At 40.9% G+C, this 20,073-nt stretch overlaps 3 protein-coding genes across 5 annotated transcripts; 2 read left to right on the plus strand and 1 right to left on the minus strand.

Moving 5' to 3' along the window:
• Positions 1–323: 323 nt before the first annotated feature.
• Positions 324–1,923, plus strand: LOC145440435 (small ribosomal subunit protein uS2m-like). The gene has a single exon (XM_080318044.1). The coding sequence runs from the start codon at positions 769–771 to the stop codon at positions 1,489–1,491; it is 723 nt and encodes a 240-aa protein (XP_080174170.1). The 5' UTR covers positions 324–768; the 3' UTR covers positions 1,492–1,923.
• Positions 1,924–1,956: 33 nt separating this feature from the next.
• Positions 1,957–9,897, plus strand: LOC145440413 (adenylosuccinate lyase-like). The gene is made up of 12 exons (XM_080318018.1): positions 1,957–2,098; positions 2,327–2,536; positions 3,201–3,245; positions 3,306–3,385; positions 3,445–3,616; positions 4,596–4,642; positions 4,707–4,797; positions 5,028–5,245; positions 8,099–8,189; positions 8,490–8,579; positions 8,650–8,826; positions 9,506–9,897. The coding sequence occupies exons 1-12, from the start codon at positions 1,961–1,963 to the stop codon at positions 9,590–9,592; spliced, it is 1,446 nt and encodes a 481-aa protein (XP_080174144.1). The 5' UTR covers positions 1,957–1,960; the 3' UTR covers positions 9,593–9,897.
• On the minus strand, positions 9,437–19,701 carry LOC145440419 (uncharacterized). Of its 3 annotated transcripts, none has more exons than XM_080318028.1 (7): positions 19,516–19,700; positions 15,723–16,300; positions 15,056–15,358; positions 14,855–14,977; positions 9,894–9,942; positions 9,733–9,824; positions 9,437–9,642 (listed from the first exon to the last, which is right to left on the minus strand). In XM_080318028.1, the coding sequence occupies exons 1-6, from the start codon at positions 19,652–19,654 to the stop codon at positions 9,751–9,753; spliced, it is 1,266 nt and encodes a 421-aa protein (XP_080174154.1). In that variant the 5' UTR covers positions 19,655–19,700; the 3' UTR covers positions 9,437–9,642; positions 9,733–9,750. The 3 variants fall into 3 exon arrangements, with proteins under 3 accessions (XP_080174154.1, XP_080174153.1, XP_080174152.1); XM_080318027.1 differs by having other exon boundaries at positions 9,733–9,840; XM_080318026.1 differs by having other exon boundaries at positions 9,437–9,840; positions 19,516–19,701.
• Between the last annotated feature and the right edge of the window lie 372 nt (positions 19,702–20,073).

Below are 20,073 nucleotides of genomic sequence, written 5' to 3' on the forward strand. Positions count from 1 at the left end.
AGTAGGATTGACAGAATGGTCAAGAATAATAAGGTGGTGGTTTTCATGAAGGGAATTCCAGATCAACCAATGTGCGGGTTCAGCAATGCGGTTGTTCAAGTCCTAAGGATGCACGGTGTCGAAAATTACGATGCACACAATGTATTGGAGGATGATGAATTGAGGCAAGGCATAAAGGACTTTTCGGACTGGCCAACTATTCCACAAGTATATTTTGATGGCGAGTTTGTGGGAGGTTGCGATATAATGTTGCAAATGCATCAAAGTGGAGATATAATCGAAGAACTACAGAAAATTGGCATTGAATCCGCTATAGCCAAGGATTGAAATTTAAGTGCTGCTGCTTGGATAGTGGATGGCAATTGTCAATTGCCATTCATGTGCAGTGGCAACTGGTCATTGAGTATCGTGAAATGTGCTGGCATTTGTTGTATATAATTCCAAAATCGCTGATGAAATGTGGGATGATATGGGGCTAGATGTATAGATTTACATTGAGCCTACATCAAGCTAAAATAGTAATTCGACCACTCTCTCGTTGAACCATAATAGAGTTGGAAATTTTCATGCAAGACTTGGGATACCATCTTTCATTCGATTTCATATGTTTTTCCTCTTCATCTTCTGCCGTGCCGTTTGCTGGCATTCAGTTTCATACCATGTAGACTACAATGTACTTTCTACTGTCTAACAAGAATACAACTTTGTATTTGTTTTTGTATATTTCACTCAGAAATGTGTGTTTCTCCTTCAGGTTTTTGAATTGTAATGATGTTCCATAAGGTGCTCAGAACATCGTCTAAACTTATTCATGGTTTAAAACAAAATTTTTCAAGTATTCCGATCTCACAGACTGTGACTGGGACAAAGACCAAAGTAGATGTGCTGGCTGAACCTGACTATTTTGGAGTGAAAAATCTTGTGACTATTGAGGACCTTTTCAACGCTCGAGTTCACTATGGACACATGGAAGGCTGTAGAAATCACTCGATGGTACCATATCTTTTCGGGTGCAGAAATGGTGTTGATATAATAGATTTGAACAGCACCCATCGACACCTGATAAGAGCTCTGAACTTTTTATCTCACGTGGTTTATCGTGGGGGACTGGTACTCTTTGTAATGCATTCGCACATGTACGGGCATCAGGTGGAGCTTTTGGCAAAGCAGTGTGGAGAATATGCCTTAACTAGAAAATATCGACAAGAAGTTTTTTTAGAGTACGATCCAAAGAATGCTGCCAGATTACCTGATCTCTGTGTGTTTTTGTCATTGTTGGACAATGTTAGCACACAGCATCCTTGCATCGTGGATTGTGCAAAAGTCAATATCCCAACAATTGGTATTGCAGACACAAACACTGATATGTCGCTTATTACTTATCCTGTACCCGGAAATGACGACAGTCTGCCATCTCTTGATCTGTACTGTCGCCTTTTCAAAAATTGTATTGCGAAAGCAAAGCAGCTTAGAGGCGAGGAAAGTAATTGAATCAGATTTATAATAGGCCCACTTGTTTGTTAAAATTGTTGTTGAGAGGTTGACTTGTCTGGAGTTAATAAGTGGGAAAATATACCAACACCCAAGCTCCAATGCTTAGCAAACCTTCCTATCAATTGTGAACTTACTTTAACAACAATAATTTTGAATGAAAATGTGTTATGTCTCCATTGTTTGAGGAAAAACCCCCTCCACTATTGGCATGTTGACAAATGAAAACATACAGTTTTATTTAGCGATCTAAATGTTTCTCCCAAATTATAATGGCTGTTATATAGCGCTAGTGGTGATATCAGATATCTGTCTTCATCTGTACTGTATTTCAAATGAATCTTATTAATTATCTGAGAACAATAATTTAATGATTCCGGGCATAACTGTATAAGATCCATCTTGAGCTTGTTATCTTTTCCTATGAATTAGTTATTTAGCGTGATATATCGTATTATTATTTCTGAAAATGGCATCTGTGAGAAACAAGTATCAGTCACCTCTTGTCTCGAGATATGCATCTGAAGAAATGGCGTACAATTTCAGTGATGATAAAAAGTTCTCAACTTGGAGGAGACTATGGCTTTGTCTTGCAAAGGCTGAAAAGGTTAATTACCATAGTCTACTATTGTGATTATTGAATAATTTGCAACACATTTCATCTCTTGAAATAACTTCAACTGTTAATTCAGCATGTGCATGAAGTTGAGGTGATGTCATTGAACTGTCCGAATGTTTTTGAAGGTTCACGTCATTAGAATAGTGCTCGACTTGAGCAGACTACTGTTCATTATTACTAGTAAACATGTAGCATTCGATATTCTAAACTTCTTAGGAGCTGGGGCTTGATATAACCGACGAACAAATTGAAGAGATGTCAAGTCATCTCAAGCTAGATGAAGATGATTTCAAGTATGCTGCAGAGGTGGAAAAGTCCCTGAGACACGATGTCATGTCTCACATCAAAGCCTTTGGGCGGAAATGTCCGAAGTCGGCCCCTGTAATCCATCTTGGTGCTACATCTTGCTTTGTTGGTGACAATACCGTGAGTAATTCTAATATGTAGGCCTACTTTCTATTAACTGCGTATTTCATCTAAAAATTATATTGCAGTTGTTAATTATTTTGTCTTTTAATATTTGCATTCTCAATTTCTTATGCAGGGGTCTTTGCATTTTTATGAGTCCATCTCCTTTCTCCCCACAATAATAGTTGATATTGGCAAGTCAATGGGTATTATTGTCTCTTGTTAAAAAGCAATAAGCGACCCAATGTTTATGTAGTTAAACACAGAATACAATCTCTTGGGTGCAGAAAGTTTGAAAATATTCTCTATTACTTGGTTGTTGTTAAATTCAAGTTCATGTTGGATCAACTTGTATTATGGGACTTGATTCCTTGATTAAGAGATTTACTGGTAATGAATACCTCCACTGGGGATCTATGCATTGAAATTACTCAAACCCATGTCACTTATATTTGGATATTAAATGATATACCACCAATACCTTAATTCTGCTTAGGCTTCAGTTTTTTTACACTGGCTTTTTATTTTTGCTTGCTAATCGTTTTATAAGCTATGTTTCTGTCAAACTATACCCCCCATTCTTTGTGTGACGTATATTCTATGCTCAAAGGTTTGGTTCAGTATTCATATGATATTCAGTTAAGCTCTACTGTTGCCGTGAAAGGAGCACTTTCCATTGCAGGACTTGATTGTGTTACGGGATGGCATCGACATCCTTCTGCCTAAGGTATTGCATTCTTGGTCCTAATTTGAATAGTGGGCTCTTTCCGAATGTTGTCAACTTCAGATTGCCAGGTGCTGTGCACTTATGGCAGAATTTGCGAGAAAGTACGCTGATCTGCCGACTCTCGGTTTTACCCATTTTCAGTGAGTATTGTCACCTCGCATGGTGCAGAATATATTGAAAATTTATGTGAATTCCGCAGACCGGCTCAATTGACAACTGTTGGGAAGCGATGCTGCCTGTGGCTTCAGGATCTGTTGACTGATTTGAAGTTTTTGGAAAAGGCTAGGGAAGATCTCAAATTCCGTGGCATCAAAGGGGCCACCGGCACCCAGGCTAGCTTCCTGGCCTTATTCAATAATGATCATGCTAAGGTGAGTAGGCCTTTGGGGTCCTAAAGATGAAAATAGCAGAAATGATTAATGTGCAATTGTGCATTATTCAATTACGTGAGCATTTGAATAATAAAAAATGCAGTTTTCTAGCAAAATAATTCACAAATCACTGTTGCACATGCGCCATCCCCTTAATCTAACCAGTCATATTTCTGTGTACTGCAGTACCGTACATGCCTTTTCATTTAGAAGTAAACTACACCAATATTCTGTATGTAGCAAAAACCAGATGATGAAGTCTGCGGGCTCTGCAATGTTATTGAAATTTGTTGCATCTCTTCAAGCTGGACTATTATGGAGAAACTTGGTGGTATTGCTAGAATACCAACAACCATATGATAATTGTTTCCACTTGTGTTGTCGCTCATCTTATTATTTCATGCTGAACAGGATATTGGTATTTTTTAATTGGTGTCTGTAGTTTACTACCTCATATCAATGAGGCAGTGTAATGCAATAAATGCGATAAAAACACAGTAACTATCAAGTAAGGCAGGGGTGAGCTGTGGGCAACCGTTTTGGCTTGAGGGCCGAATGGAATGATTCAGAAGGTAGGCGGGTAAATCAGTTCCAAAATAAAATAATTCATCATTCATGCTCTATTATAATGATTCTAAACATCAAACAAAGGAAAGATAATCCATATAAAATGCCTGATCATCATGTTTCAATGACTGTGAAATTGCCGATAATTCAAAACATCCTTACCTCACAATCTCTCGTCTAATTCTAATAAAATTAGTTCAATATACTAGGAATCAACTGATCTACCAGTGACCCAAATCTCAGGAAAATCTGAGAACCTCATACCAATGGGTCTTGTTCAGTGATTAGACACGGAATGACCCTTTACGAAGGTAGATATTATATTGTTCAACTATGTCACAGATATGAGTGATATTAATTGTCAGTATCATATTACCATGACAATTATAAACATTGCCAAATATCTCGACAGGTAAAAAGGCTAAACAATCGTGTAACGGAAATGTGCGGTTTCGAAAGGTAATATCGATGTGGCTTACATCTACATGTGGCATTCGCGATACATCTGTGCTTACGATTTCAGGTCGTATATCATAACTGGTCAGACTTATCCGAGAAAAGTCGACGTCGACCTGCTGGCGAGACTCGCCAGTCTAGGATCGTCAGTGCACAAGGTGAGTTGAAATAGACATAGTCATTGTGCAAGTCTGATCATTAAGTGGACATGGGCTATGACAGTGGTTTTTACCATTGCACCATCCACCTTGTATCAGAGGTGGTCCAAGTAGTCAGTGTTGCCACTCAGAAATTCCAAAGACAAACTGCTTCAAGTGGAAGTAGATAAATGCATGGGTTGAACCAGCGATTGTACCGGGCAAATTATTATTCATCATTACCTTCCCAGATCTGCACCGACATTCGCATCTTGGCCGGATTGAAAGAGATGGAGGAACCGTACGGTGCGGAACAAGTCGGTTCGAGCGCGATGGCCTACAAGCGTAACCCCATGAAGAACGAGAGATGCTGCTCGTTGGCCCGGCACCTGATGTGTCTGGTGTCCGACCCGCTGCAAACTGCGGCCGTTCAATGGTTTGAGAGAACGCTCGACGACAGTGCCAACAGGTGCGGGACTTTTGAAAATGCGACGGCTTGCAACTTGATTGCTTTGCGTTCCTATTTGGTCATGTCGAGCTGGCAGCAGGGGTGGTCATTGTCGGTACTCAAGAAGTAAGTTACTACTCAATTACAAGCAGAAGTAGCAATTTCTGAGACATCTCGAAATTACTTGAAGTAGAAGTAAAAAGTGAAAAATTCTCAAATAAATAGTTTTATAAAGTCAAGAAGTCACTTATTAACTAACACAAAATCAACAATAAGATAATCGTCAGATCAGATTAAATTTTAACCTGAACAAGACACACACAATGTACTGTTCGATAAGACACAATACGATGTAATGAACAGATAGAAGGATGCCGAACGGTCGGCTGCAGTTGCGGTCTCTTGAACTGGCATCCACCTCAGCCTAGTGTCCGATGTCGTTATTCTTTCTTGTTTGTCTCTTTTCCGTGGCTCTTTCCATTCCTTGTAAGTGCGCTCTTTCATTGGAGCTTATTTTATCGCCGTAAGAACATCGGCGTTGGGAAGAGGAGCCTAGAATAGGGTTGCCATATTTTTGTGTAGCAAATTCCGGACACTCTTTAACGCTCACTAGCGGATTTAAAAATGAGGTATAACACATTAAGTGACAATATGACGTCACACTAGCAAAGCATTGTCAAACGACTGTATACAGGAATGGAGTGAAACATAGGTCATGAATTGGGCCCTCTGTAATGTGAGCTCCGGTGATTGCTACTTGCTATGGTGTGCAATAGATTTCTCCACTGGCCGGATGTAATCGTCTGGCGGGCCGTGTTTGGCCTGTCGGGATTGTGTTTGACAGCCCTGCTATACTGTTAGGTTGGTGCGGCTATCTCATTGTGTGTTTTTATTTTAATTAGGTCCGAAACAACATTTCTTCCGCCCCCAAAAAAGCACTGATATCTAACTAATCGATGTAACTTCTTGCGCAATTACTATATGCATTTGGCTGTGAAATTTTATGAATGAATTCTTCAATAATATTGATTCTTCCATTAGGCCACTATAAAATGCACCAGCAGGCTGCACATCCGGTGATTTCCAACCTTTAATAGTCGCGACCTCATTTCAAACTTGAAAATGTTCCGTGGCCCAGCTAAAAACTTGATAAGCTGATTACTAAAAAAATTCAACTTTCCCCAACTTACTCCCGGCCTAGGACGGTGATTACGTCCAACATCATCGCGATCCCCAGATAAAGGTAAACGACCCCAAGATTTGGAACCACTATCCGTGACTAAGCATCCAATCGGCCTTGACCAACTCTAGTATTATACCGTTTGCTTATAATTGCGATTACCATTCGTCTTATTTTAGTAAATGATGGTAATTTATATTTATTTTGATTGCATTTTTTGGCGAATGTGGTGCCTGGTGCCAATACTAATATCAATATACGTTGCATTACCTCGCACGCAGCGCGAAGAAGAATTTCGAATATCATAAATCTGCTTGGAAAAATTATTGTTTATGTTGATTTACGGAAAACTTTTGAGCCTACTTCAACCCTTCAAAATTCCGGACATTTAGGCATATTTTAGAAATTCCTCCCGGACGCAGATTTTTCAGTGAAATTCCGGACCTGTCCGGGAAATTCCGGACGTATGGCAACCCTAGCCTAGAATAACCTCTGAAGCGGAATCCAACCCAGGCCGCGGGCGCTTATCGTCACCACTACTCTATCTCCCTCGGTCCCCTAATATCACTACGAGTTGGTGTAAATGCCGAAACTGTTTCATGTACCGTGATACAGGGGCTACTTCCAAAAGTAGAGCTCACTCATAAATGCGACGTAAACACGTCCCGTAACTACTTTCTACATCACAAAATCCTTATTTTTAAAAGTAAGTAGTTTTGTATAGAAAAATGTTAGGTGGAAGTAGTGCAATTATGCAAGTACTAGAGCTAGAACTACAGTAGTTAGAGTTACTGACCACCTCTGGTCGTCAAACTTTGCTGTCTCGGTACTCTTCAGCTTATTAAATGGCATGGTAATCGTAACAATATTTTTGTGGTATGGAATAGAACTAATTACAATTGGAGAGTAGAAGTCGTTGCAAATTTGCAATCGGTCCATGAACCAGTAAGTGAATAATTAATTTCTCACCTTCACTGCCCGTATTTCAATTCCAGGCATACTTGCAATTAGGGCTAGGCAAAATCGAGTACCTGAGTGATTCGATTCTGCATCACGTAATATGCTTCGAGTCAAGTCGAGTAATCGAGTATCACTCATTATGACGTCATAACCGAATATAAAACTTTAAAGTTCAAATATACACGGTTTATGCCACCACAAAGAATATAATCCCTGTTATCCATCTCGTAAATGATACTTTGGTATTTTTTCATCCACACCGATTTCGTTCCACTTGGTGACAATGTTGTGGGATAATCGTGACTTCGGAAATATGCTACGTCTAGTTACCTTCGTAGCTTTGTACCATATGTTTCGTTTACTACGATACTGCCAATCAAGGTTTCAAGGCTTCAACAGTCAAAATTAGTACCGAGACTATAATTCTCGTTGATAAATAAACTTTCATTGGCGAGAAGCGTATATTCTCAGTACTCGAAAAAATCGTCTTTTGCTACTCGACTCGAATCATGGAAATTAATACTCGATTCAGATTCAAGTACTCGAATCATTGTGCCCAGAGACCTACTTGCAATACATCATTTATATCCAATATGGGCAATGAAGTACATAACCTAACATTACTCAGCAGTCGACATGCATGTATGATATGTGTTTCCAATCCAATTTGAACGCTCCGTTGCGCATGCGAAGCCAATTTTGACTTTCCTTCCTTATCTGTTGCTTTATAACAGGCGCATTTGTCTTCCGGAAGCATTCCTTACTGCCGACATCATTATGTCAATTCTTCAAAATATCTTCGAGGCACCTGTGCTTTATCCAAAGGTAAGTTGCACAACGAATTGTGCAGCTTATAGCTTCTCGTGTATGTTGTATGCAGCATGGATTGCAGAATGTGAAAAATGATGGTACACTTTCGAGCAGTACCAGCATCCCATGATCATGATCGCCAGAAATCAAGCTTATCAACCCTTTAATAAAATTTTTTTGCCACTTCTACGTTGTTTTGTATGAAAAATAATAACTATATAATACATATGCTGGTGCTTCGTCATGTCCCATTCATTCGTCCATGCCAAAGTTTTGGGGACCATTTACTAATATGATGTGATTGTTTGTATTTAGATCATTCAAAGACGTATCGATGAAGAATTACCATTCATGGCTACCGAGAATATGATCATGCGTATGGTACAAGCGGGAGGCGACAGACAGGTAAAAACGATGTTGCTTGCGCGCATGAATTATTATCGATATCACCCATGTGTTTTGATTAATTCTGAAGGAAGTGCACGAGAAAATTCGTTTGCATTCAAACGAAGCGTGCAAGGTTGTGAAGCATGAGGGCCGGAGTAATGACCTGATCGAGAGAATAAAAGCCGATTCTTTCTTTCAACCTATCCATGAGAAATTGAATGAGATCCTGGACACGAAGACTTTCATTGGAACCGCCGATTGTCAGGTGAGATCGATTCATCTCACACTGTGAATTCTTTGTGTCTTTGCAGTGCATACTGCATATCTTATTGGGTAGTTGTATGCACACGGTGGGCTGATTTGCAAGATGTATCAAGTGAATACAGACACAGTGTTCGGGCCCACATTTACTACAAACGTGTAACATCCATTATTTGAACGATCAACTTCGTCAATGTAATGCATTAAGCACTTTCCAAATATTCAATAGTGGGGATATAGCAGGTGGAATCTGCTATGAATGCGGATTTTATCTTTGGAGGTTATGCGGGCTGAAATAATCAAATGTGCAGGTCGTAGTCCTATCCATATCAATTATGGCTATTTTTCCATTTCTGACAATTTTCTGTCTTCTTCCATGGACCTCTTCTAGGTGTACTCTCTTGGTGTAAACTAAATATGTTACTCAAGTTTCCTGCACCGCAAATTATTTTAGTCTGGCATTCTGTCTATGATAAAATGCTATTGCTACTGAGATCTCGTAGAGATACTACACTCCTGATGGTCGTAATTGAAAAATTACGCTCTCAACCTACGTCCAAAGTAGATTGTAACTGCCATGTTCTTCTCTGTCAAATATTTTGACTACGTGTGCATAACATAGCTGCAAATGAGTGTATTGGAATATAAATCGCAATTATAAAAGATACAATATTGTTTAATAGGTTATACAGTTTCTTGATGAAGAGGTTTCTCCCAATTTGAAAAAGTATGAAGGAAAATTCGGTGGTAAAGTGGAGCTGAAAGTTTGATGCCGCAACCGTTCAACATCACTGTTAGTTTATATACAAATGCAGTCCGCCTGGAAAAGAAACATTTGGATTCAACATCCGCCATTGCCGTCATACGTCTGTGAACATCGCATTGTTTTGTGCCGATTGTGTTATCTTACCTTCGAATTTGTCATACTTCAAACTTTGCCCGAAATTTGAATAGTACGTAGCTGGCGGGTTAATGGGATGGTTGAGCTCTGGGACGTTTGTCCTAGGTGGTACCATGCCTAGGGGAAAATGGAAGAACAGATTGTTTCTACGAGTAAATGGAAGCGTCTACCTGAGTGAGACAGGCTTGACTCGCTGGCTTTTTCAAGCGCTCCTTCGACCTGCAAATATACAGAAATTTGGAGACGATACTTTCAGAATAGGAATAGTTTTAGATTGCAGTTGTAACTATTGTATGGTGCATGATGCGCCTCTGAGGTGAAACGCGAGATGGCGTGGGTAATTCGGGAAGTGAACCGAAGTGAGTACCTTTTTCTTTGTTCAACCCAGTCATGTCGGTCGAAAAATTTTCAACAAAATCACCAGTTCACTTTTGCGGTGCTGGAGCTTTCAGAATTTTTGCAAGTGTCCTGCTTTTCGGATCTCAAAATATGGTAACCCCACCTCCGCATATGTCACAATGTCCTAGTCGTAAATTTGTGCGGGTAAAGCCAAAGGGACCTTTTGCCCCTTGGGTATGTTCCCGCCAAAATATCTCGCGCGGCTTTGACAACTTCGCAGGTTTCATGGCATATCTTGTATGTAGAGCGGCTGATGGCTCTAGTCCAGGGCCGGCCAACCAGTGGCCCGCGAGGTCATTTCCGAAATTTCTGATATCATCAAAAATGGATTGCACAGATTGTGAACTTGCAAGGCCAACCAAAAATTTGATTAGTCTGGCCGCAACACTTGAGATGTGATGACTAAAATATCAGTTCCGACGCATTGACAGATCCATCAGCCTTTCACATATTGATATATCTTCGTACATTACAATAAAGCAGAATAATTTGCGGTAGATTTATCGAAGGTAAAAATTTTCTACAAGCTTGGCGCAACATTTTGTCACTCGATTTCTTGTTTTTAATATTGTTGCCCTTTAGTGAAAATGCAAGAACACCTTATGTATCAGATTGAGTCTAACTATATTCGCGATTACGAGACAAAGTGTGTTTCAACATATGCGACATTGCGTTTGCGCTCGCAGTAAGACCATCGACTATGAAACCTAGGCGCGAAATGATTGACGCATGTCGGTCCCATCTTTCGATGTAGGTATGTCCAACAGTGTTGGGATGACTCGAGTCATGACTTGACTCGAGTCAGACTCGAGTCACCTTTTTCGCATGACTTGACTTGACTCGAGTCACTTTGCCAAAATGACTTGACTTGACTTGACTCGGCGTATCAGAAATGTGGATTGACTCGTGACTCGGAGCAAAATTCACGAGTCAATTTCAAGTCATCAAGTAATCGGTGTCGATAAAAATCACTGTATCTTGGATATGTTCGGATTGTTCGCGAAACGCTTGTGTAACCCGTGAGAGCGACCAATCATTCAATGAGCGTGCATCTCACCGAGCCTCGATTGTTCTGTCACAAATAGATTGACTGCAAACGAAGTGATCGAAGCTTGAAGCTTACGTTGTCGTAACTCTGGTGGTAAAGTAATAGAATAGCAAAATGTCTATTTCTGTTCTCTGTTCTTATCTTACCTTAACCAAACCGACTGTTTTATTGAAATTGAAGTCGAATATAGTTTATATAGTCCTCAACCATTGTTGCAGGCTCGAATGGTATCATATCTATTTTTAAATGGGTAACGTATTGCATCTTATCAATTCGTCTCCCTATTCTCTATTTTGGCTGGTAACTATAAACTGAGGCTATGCAATTACGTAGTTTAACAGTTCTACGTATATGTGAGCGATACAGCGCCTTCTTGCGTGTATATTTAACTCTATATTCGTTTATCGGTTCGGAATCAATGACCAATGACCACTCAAACTGTATTTCAGACAGCTAGCAAATTGCAATGACGTAATCATGCCTCATACATACATCGAAAAGGCAACTTGACTTGAAATGTGACTTGACTCGTGACTTGACTTGACTTGACTCGACTTGACTCGAGTCACCTCCAAAAATCGAGTGACTTGACTTGACTCGAGTCACCTTTGAAAATCGATTGACTTGACTTGACTCGAGTCAAAATGTGCAATGACTCGAAATGACTCGTGACTCGAAGGTAGTGACTTGATCCCAACACTGAATTGTCCAAGCGCCGAATAGCCCAGTCATCGCAAAATTAGCCAAGCGATATACATCAGGCCCGCAATATAGTCAAATGACAATATTATTGACCTATGAACTTAAAAAATTTTCGCGCAGAGCGCGGCTACTGGCCCGCGCAATCGTTCGTCGATCGAATGTGGCCCGTTGGCTGAAAAGGTTGGCCAGCCCTGCTCTAGTCGAAACCATTCGATCACCGTTATGATCAGGGTCGTAACAGCACTTCGTCAGCCCCCCCCCACCAAAAAAAACGTTGGTATTGCTGGGCCCCCCATATGATGAGAAACCGAACTTCTGGGGGGGCTTTGACCCAGGGTTGTAATGACTCGAATCATGACTCGACTCGAATCACGACTTTCTGATGACTCGACTTGACTCGAGTCATTTTTTCTAAACACGGAAATGACTCGACGCGACTTGAGTTAATCTGTGTATTGACTCGACTTGGACTCGAGTCATTGCGCATGACTCGAACCATGTCATTGACTCGAGACTCAGTCGGCCAAGACCGACATTTCATTGTAGTTCCGCAGCCAACACACTATTGGGATTTCGTCCATTGGTACTGGTACTTGAAAATGCGACCCGACCAGATACTGCTAAAAGTGAGGGAAATTGTTATATTATAAATGCGAACCATTCGATATCACCAAACAGAGTTATAAAAAGTGGGTTTACCAAGACTTTAACTAGAAACTGAGCAGTCAACACAATGACTCGGACTCGAGTCATAATTCCATGACTCGAACTCGACCCTCTTCTCGCTGACTTGGACTCGGACTTGACTCGGTGGTGAAATGAAATGACTCGATTCAAAACTATAAAAGTGAGATTGACTTGTGACTTTGTTACAACCCTGCTTTGACCCCCCTCAGGCCATACGATATTTAACGCTGCTTTCCATCATCTACATTGGGAGCCGTTTGCTCGACTAAAGCGCTAAAATTTTCGGTCATTCATTATAAGATCGGGAATTGCATACATATCGCTATCAATTTCTTCTCCTCTCTGATCACGTAATCAGATTTACCAGTAGAGCTGAGTGAGGCGTGTTGAAACTGTAGAGCCCATAAATAATAATTAACACATATTCAGGCCGGCGAACCCGTTGGTATGAATTCGTTACATGATGTTATTTCGTGAACTCCTTTCTGCTGTACCACAAGATATAGAATCGCCCAAACGTACTAAACCAGGGGTTCTCAGCCCTCTCTTGGCCGCGGCCCATTTTCCGTTTTGAAAATGTGCTGTACCCACCTCTTATCTCAGAGTAATAATCCTGTTCAATGCATCGTATAGTCGACGGCGCCGATATGCCTATCTATCTAAAATATTCGTATTTTTATCTTAATTGACTGATGATATTTAAATCTAGACCTCTAGGGCCATGAAATCGCGTGATGCGCGGCGAAAATTTTCGAGTTGAATAAATATCCTCCAACAAGGCTAAAACTCCTGTGTAAAGTATATATTATGACTGTCCGCTGCTCCATTCGCGTCGCGAAACACAATGATCAAATCCCCGCATTCACTGTGTGATTACGGTTTTAGTTCCACTATTGCGGGGAATAATATAATCATTCTGGACCAGCTTCAAACAATTCATTAATGAATGAGGCGCTAGTACTACAGGGAAGTGGAGAAAGAGTTTTTTAATATGCATGCTGTACAATGTATGTCTTGTACCAAACCAACTAAAGTTGCGATGTCAGAATATTCAATCCAATGATACAATCAATTCATGTGACTCTTACATTATGTTCAATGATTTCCAGGCCGGGCATTTTAAACCGACTCCAAAGATTAATGCGCTCCGCTAAATCCTCAATCCATTACGATTCGTTGCGGTGGTGCAGTATGCCTTCACCACCACGACCTGCCGAAGTACAGAAATCTCTACATCAATTACACTTCATTCCGAGTTTATTGCACCCCCTTTCAACGGCATACGACATATCACCCGACCGGAATACTTGGTTGGTTGCTTATTCATTACCTTCCAGTTATCATGTACTCGAAATTACTTTAGTTGCTGTTGGTCGTAGGTTGTCATAGCCATCAGTGGCAAAAGCCGCCGTTTGTCCCTCCTGTTTTCGACTTGTACATGCTGACTCCATACGTGCCACTACGTCTCATCAAAGTCGGATGAAAATTTTATGAATATATTTCAAGCGTTTACCATAACAAATATAACTAAACTTATGTTAATTCTAAAATTTTCCAAATAGCTTTGTGGCCCACCTCAAATGCTCTGTGGCCCACCCTTTGAGAACCCCTGTACTAAACTAAAAGATCACACGATTTCAAATAGGTATTTCTTCACTGGCATATAATTTTTCCATGTGGGATTGTATATATGTCTTGTGGGGTTCAGATTGCCAAGACAGGAACATTCGGCGCCAGTCATTTAGGCGCCTATGGACAATTTAACCTAGCTATGTATTTCGTATATATAACGAAGTTTTCGGTCAGCATAAGGGCAGTCCTTTTCGGCCAAGGTTTTCTCACTGCCGATCGTTCTGGCACACTTCTTTGGAGTCTCATGTTACATGGCCTAAAACTTTATATTTCTTGGTGCATCGTGGCACGGTAATGGCCAACGCCGGTCTGCCCATTTCTATAAATTTTGCGTATTTTTTCTTGGGGAAAGAGTACCTCCAAATAAAGACATTTGGCAACTTGAAATCGCGCGGAGTGCCAAAATTTTTTGAAAAAGTTGCATAAATTTCAAAAATACCCTATAGTTTATGCTAATTCACGAAATAATTTTGGGCTCCCTTCGAGTTCGCTCCCTCCCAATGGGGGGTTTTGGGTGCAGCAGTTACGGTCCTGGTTATGATGATGCACCATGTAGCCTACGCTTACCAAGTACCAACGATGTAGTTGCAAATCGGGTGAAGAAGAAATAGTACTTTGCTGGCCAATTCCGTCATTAGGTTATGACGGTTATAGCAAACTTACTTCCGATTCTTTTCCGGATAATAATTTTCTAACTTCGTTGGCTCCGTACTTGTGCAATATATTAAGTGGCACTACTTCCTCGAAATCGGCAACAGGTCCTGAACTCTTTTTATCGGGCATTTTCTTAACAGAAAAAACGCCTTTAATAGCCATTTTCACTATTTATTTACATAGGCGCGTCTGTTAGCCTAGCCTACTTACCGCCTTAGCTTGATTTCGTATCGCAGATGCATCATGGGTTCGTCGCGAACTACTAATGGATGGTTCGTAGGGCATACTGTAGAAGTACATGCTATCGCCATCATCTTTCACACTTTTTGAGTTATTACTATCCGTTGTGGACAGTTTGTAGAAGCCTCCGGGTCCGGTTACTTCTCTGTTAGTAGTCAAGGAATGGCCTTTCTGACCAAGAGAAAATACATTTCCGTGGTCTACGTATTGGTTGGGAGCCTCACGCTTCTTGAAAGATTCGTGATTGAATTGCGTCGTCCCACCAAGGCCAACCTGATCGAGGAAACATTGATTAAAATACTGGTACGGGAATTGAGCCATTTTTGCTATTACGGCCAATCGGCCATTGCAGAAATTTATGTGGTGCGAGTAAATTCGTAACCGACAGTTGTTCAGAATGTTCAATTGTTCAGATGTTCACCCGCACGCGTTTAAAAACCTAATCAGTAAACTGACCCGGACCAAAGGTACGAAACTCTAATGTCGCCCTTTATCGATGATGAAATCCCCAACAGTTGTAAGCCACAAATGCTCTTTCAATTGATTCTGCCCATTTGGGCGGCGGCATCTTACTAGCTAACGTGGTGTAGCCTAGTTAATATTTCTACAGTAAGTAGGCATACGTCACAATACTGACCTTATTTACGGAGCGCGAATTTATAAGGTCTTTTGCCCCCGTCTCAGTAATTTTCAGACTGGCAGTTCTCAAGTAATTTCTTTTGCCCGGTGGCAAAGGAAATTTGGGAACTTGCAGCGTTTTGATTTGCGGCGTATTAGATTGCTTCGAGCGAGCCGAATTTGTCACGTCAGACATACTTGACAGTGGCAGTCGTCTTTTTCGTGGGTTACTGCGCGGCTTGCCAAGTGGGCGAGCAGAGTTTTTACTGTTAGAGGATCTCTTTCCAGCACTGAGCTTTGATTTCCCTACGTTGTATACTCCGAAACGATCCTTATACGCCACAAGCAGAGAGGACGAAGCCTTGGAATCTTGCTCTTCCTCGTGTACAGTTGATATAGAGTGGTGTGCAAATTGGTCACTACTCGTGACGGTGTCACTGAAACTGATTTTACTATAACTGCGAATTTGCTCTTCCCCAATCTCAGCTTGCGAATAGTCCTTGATACCCCACGCTGCGTCCAATAAAGCTTGCTTTTTTGGTGTAGGAGTACGCCACTTTTTGGAGCTTTTGTGGAGCTGGTCCGCTGACGAAATCACTGCAAATGATGCACTTTTGATACCGGGGTATAAAAAAGAAGTCATTGAAACCTTCGGGGAAGTGACCGCAGTGGAACTGATACATAAACTTGGCAATTTCTAGTTTCCGCATGTTGAAACTACATCTCTCTCTTAACACTAAAATATCATTGCCAAGTTGCCACCATATATGATTGTAATGCACTCGTTGTTCGCGTGGATGACAAGGGTAGGCTATACAAAACAGTCAATTTAGCAAGTGGGAGAAAGGCGTCTTTATCGCATCCATATTTGACTTGTTCGTCGTGACTAGGGTTGAGTTTGTAAAATAATCAATTTAAAACAAACATGTTTAAAATATGATTTTTTATTCTAGAGATGACGTCACGAATCTTCAATTGTGACGACACAGTGGATTGACAATTGAAAATATAGGGTAAATGTGGCTCCTTCGACGAAAAGGGCTTCCGACCACTGTCATATCGTAGTGTCCTATATGGTGTGGACACAAGCAAATCTCACGGCTCAGTGAAATTGGTCTACGTCACACTTTCCATTTGGTCAAAGGCAACTTGGTGGCCATTTTTGACCGACTTGCCGAGTGCTAAATTCGATAAAACGGGTATCAATGGAAAGCTGCTGCTGTACTGATTACCAAAATATAAATTTTATTCTGCTCACGGTCCTGGAACCCCCATAAACCAGCTCCGAATTTTGCATTGTGATCGAGTTTTGAATTGTGACGCAACAATACTGCCTGACTCTTTATTCTTAGCTTCACTCTCGTTCTGAATCACGCAATATGTGTCGAGTCGATTATCACTAATTATGATGCCATATGCATATGACCGAATGCAATACGTCAAATTTCAATATGTACCGTTCATGCCACCACAAAGAATATAATGCCTGTTACCCATCTCATAAATGATATGCCTACTTTGGTATTTTTTCGACCATACCGATTCCATTCCACTTGGTGACAATGTTGTGGGATCATGACTTCGGAAATGTGCTACGTCCAGTAACCTTCGTAGCTTTGTAATATATATGTTTCGTATGCTACGATAACGCCAATCAATGTTTCAAGGCTTCAACAGTGATTATCGAAACTATAAATTCTCGTTGATAAATTAACTTTCAGTGGCGAGAAGCGTATAATTTCAGTACTCGAAAAATCGTCTTTTACTACTCGACTCGAATCCTTAAAATTAATACTCGACTCAGATTCGAGTACTCGAATCATTGTGCCCACCCCTAGTCGTGACGTTATCTAGCTATGTCACAACCGGGGTCGTAAGCTCGCAACTTCCGCACCACAGACTGCCAAGTTTGTGGGGGCGAGCTCGAAGGGAATCGTAATATTTTGTAAATAATCAAAAATTATTGAGTATTAGACCTCAAAGTTATAGTTCTGAGAAGGAAACCCCATGGTTTACTTGGTAGTGTCATACAACAATATTGCATCACATATCCACTTTGCAGGCTGTACCTCGATCATTGTTCAATATCCATCCATTACACGTGGCATACTTGAGTAGCAGCCTATATTCGTCAAGCGCATATAGCAATAGCAAAGATTCCATATCATCTGGCGCCACTAAACTTTGATACAATAATATTTGAATCCCTCAGCTCTCAGAGTAGCGTCATTATAAAGCATACATGACAGTTATTACTTGATCCCTTTAGATATATCAAGTGTAAATAAAAGTTCAAATTGATTCCCACACACAGCGTATAATTTTGTTGCGTGAGCACGTGGTGTATCATCATCATCTACTACTTGATGATGAATCAATTTTCGATATAAGTAGGCCTACTCCGGAAATAACTTCTTTTACGAAGTAGGCTACGACACAAGCAAATCTCATATGTTTACTTGATCACCGAAAGTCATACAATTGGTCGGGTTATTTCAATTTGTTTTCAAGTTGACGCCTGGTTTCATGGCGTGTAGTAAACAATATGACAAAAATTGACAGATTTCATGCGCAAATTCCGCAATAGTGGCATCGGCTACACCGAAAAAGGAGACAATTATCAAGTCCGCGTTATATATGGATGCAGGACCGTAACTGCCGCACCCCAAACCCCCCAATTGGGGGGCGGGGGGTGCGAGCTCGAAGGGGGCCCAAAATTATTTCGTGAATTGGCATAAATTATAAAGTATTTTTTGAAAATTTATGCATCTTTTTCAAAAATTTTTCGCGATATCAAGTTGTCAAGTATCTTCCGCAAGATTTATAGAAATGGCCATATCGGGCATCGGCGTTGGCCATTACCGCGCCACGACGCACCAAGATATGAAGTCTTAGACCATGTAACATGCGACTCCAAGAAATGTGCCAGAATGATTGGCAGCGAGAAAACCTTGGCCGAAAAGAACTGCGCTTATGCTGATACGTATATAGGTTTAATTAGGCGCCTAAATGACCGACGCCGAATGTTCCTGTCTTAGCAATCTGAACCCCACAAGAGAAATACCATCCCGCAGGAAAATATTAAATGTCAGTGAAGAAATACCAATTTGAAATCGTGTGCGTCTTTTAGTTTAGTACATTTATGCTATTATATATTATTTGATATAGCAGAGGTTACGAAATAACATCATGTAACGAAGTCATATCAACGGGTCCGTCCGCCTGAAGATGTTTAATTAGCCTATGATTTACGTGCCCTGTAGTTTCCAAAACACCTCACTCAGCTCTACCGGTAAATCTGATAACGCGAGCATAGAGGACAAGAAATTAATAGCAATATATATGCAATTCCCGATCTTATTGACCGATTTTATTATGAATATTGACAATTTTCGCGCTTGGGGCGTGCTCACTAAATAGTACAACTAATTTCGCGGTAAAACCGCACAACGTAATGGGGGGAGGGTCGGGTTATCACCCTATGGGAGCCCAAGACCCTAGTTTTTTGCGGGGCCTGACGAAGTGCTGTTTCGTTCCTGCCAACAGGTATAAGCCCGAAGATATTTAATTATTATGATAAGTAGCGATATGATATGATAAGTAGCGGTAAACAACGTATAAGGCGAAGCCCCCCAGAAGTCCGGTTTATCACCCGATGGGGGCCCAAGACCAACGTTTTTTTTTTTGGGGGGGGGGGCTGACGAAGTGCTGTTACGGCCCTGTATGGATGGACTTATTTATATAAATACTTATATCGATATTATCGGCAGTCCGCACGGGCCGCAATAAGAAAGAAAAATGATTTAGCTCACCTTTCTCGTCACGTAGCACCTCCTGTGCCTTGGTCGAATTGTCTAGAGTTGTGCCGAAGATGGTGCGATTGGCTCTGGCCTCAGTTCTTTCCGCTTTTGATGTCCGGTATGCCGGCAAGGCGGCTATTGAGGTGGACATTTTTCTTTTCTCAAATTTAAGTTATCGCCTAATTTGCGATGGCAGCAGAACAATCAATACAATGGTTCAGTAAAACAAAAGTGTTCACGCCAGATTTCAAATCAATGGCAGATTACGCTTTCTTCAATGAGCTGTGCTAAAAAATGCTTTCTAAAGAAACAATTATTATAATGATGACGCGTTTCTGCCTGTACAGCGTACAGCCGATCAAATCGTATATCCCACAATCCGCTATAGTTAAGGCTATTCATATCCGTCATCCGAACCGACCCTGTGTTCTCATTTTCAATAAACTGAAAAATGCAACTCCATTATTGTCGACGCAATTTCATTGATACCTAAGCTGTACTACGCACATCAGTACGAGACTATGCCCATGTAAGTGTATACCGCACTCGTTTCTGCCTCGGCCTACCACC

The sequence above is a fragment of the Botryllus schlosseri genome, chromosome 6 (assembly GCF_051294905.1).
Source record: "Botryllus schlosseri isolate E-star chromosome 6, Bs_hap1, whole genome shotgun sequence".
Lineage (NCBI taxonomy): Eukaryota > Metazoa > Chordata > Ascidiacea > Stolidobranchia > Styelidae > Botryllus > Botryllus schlosseri.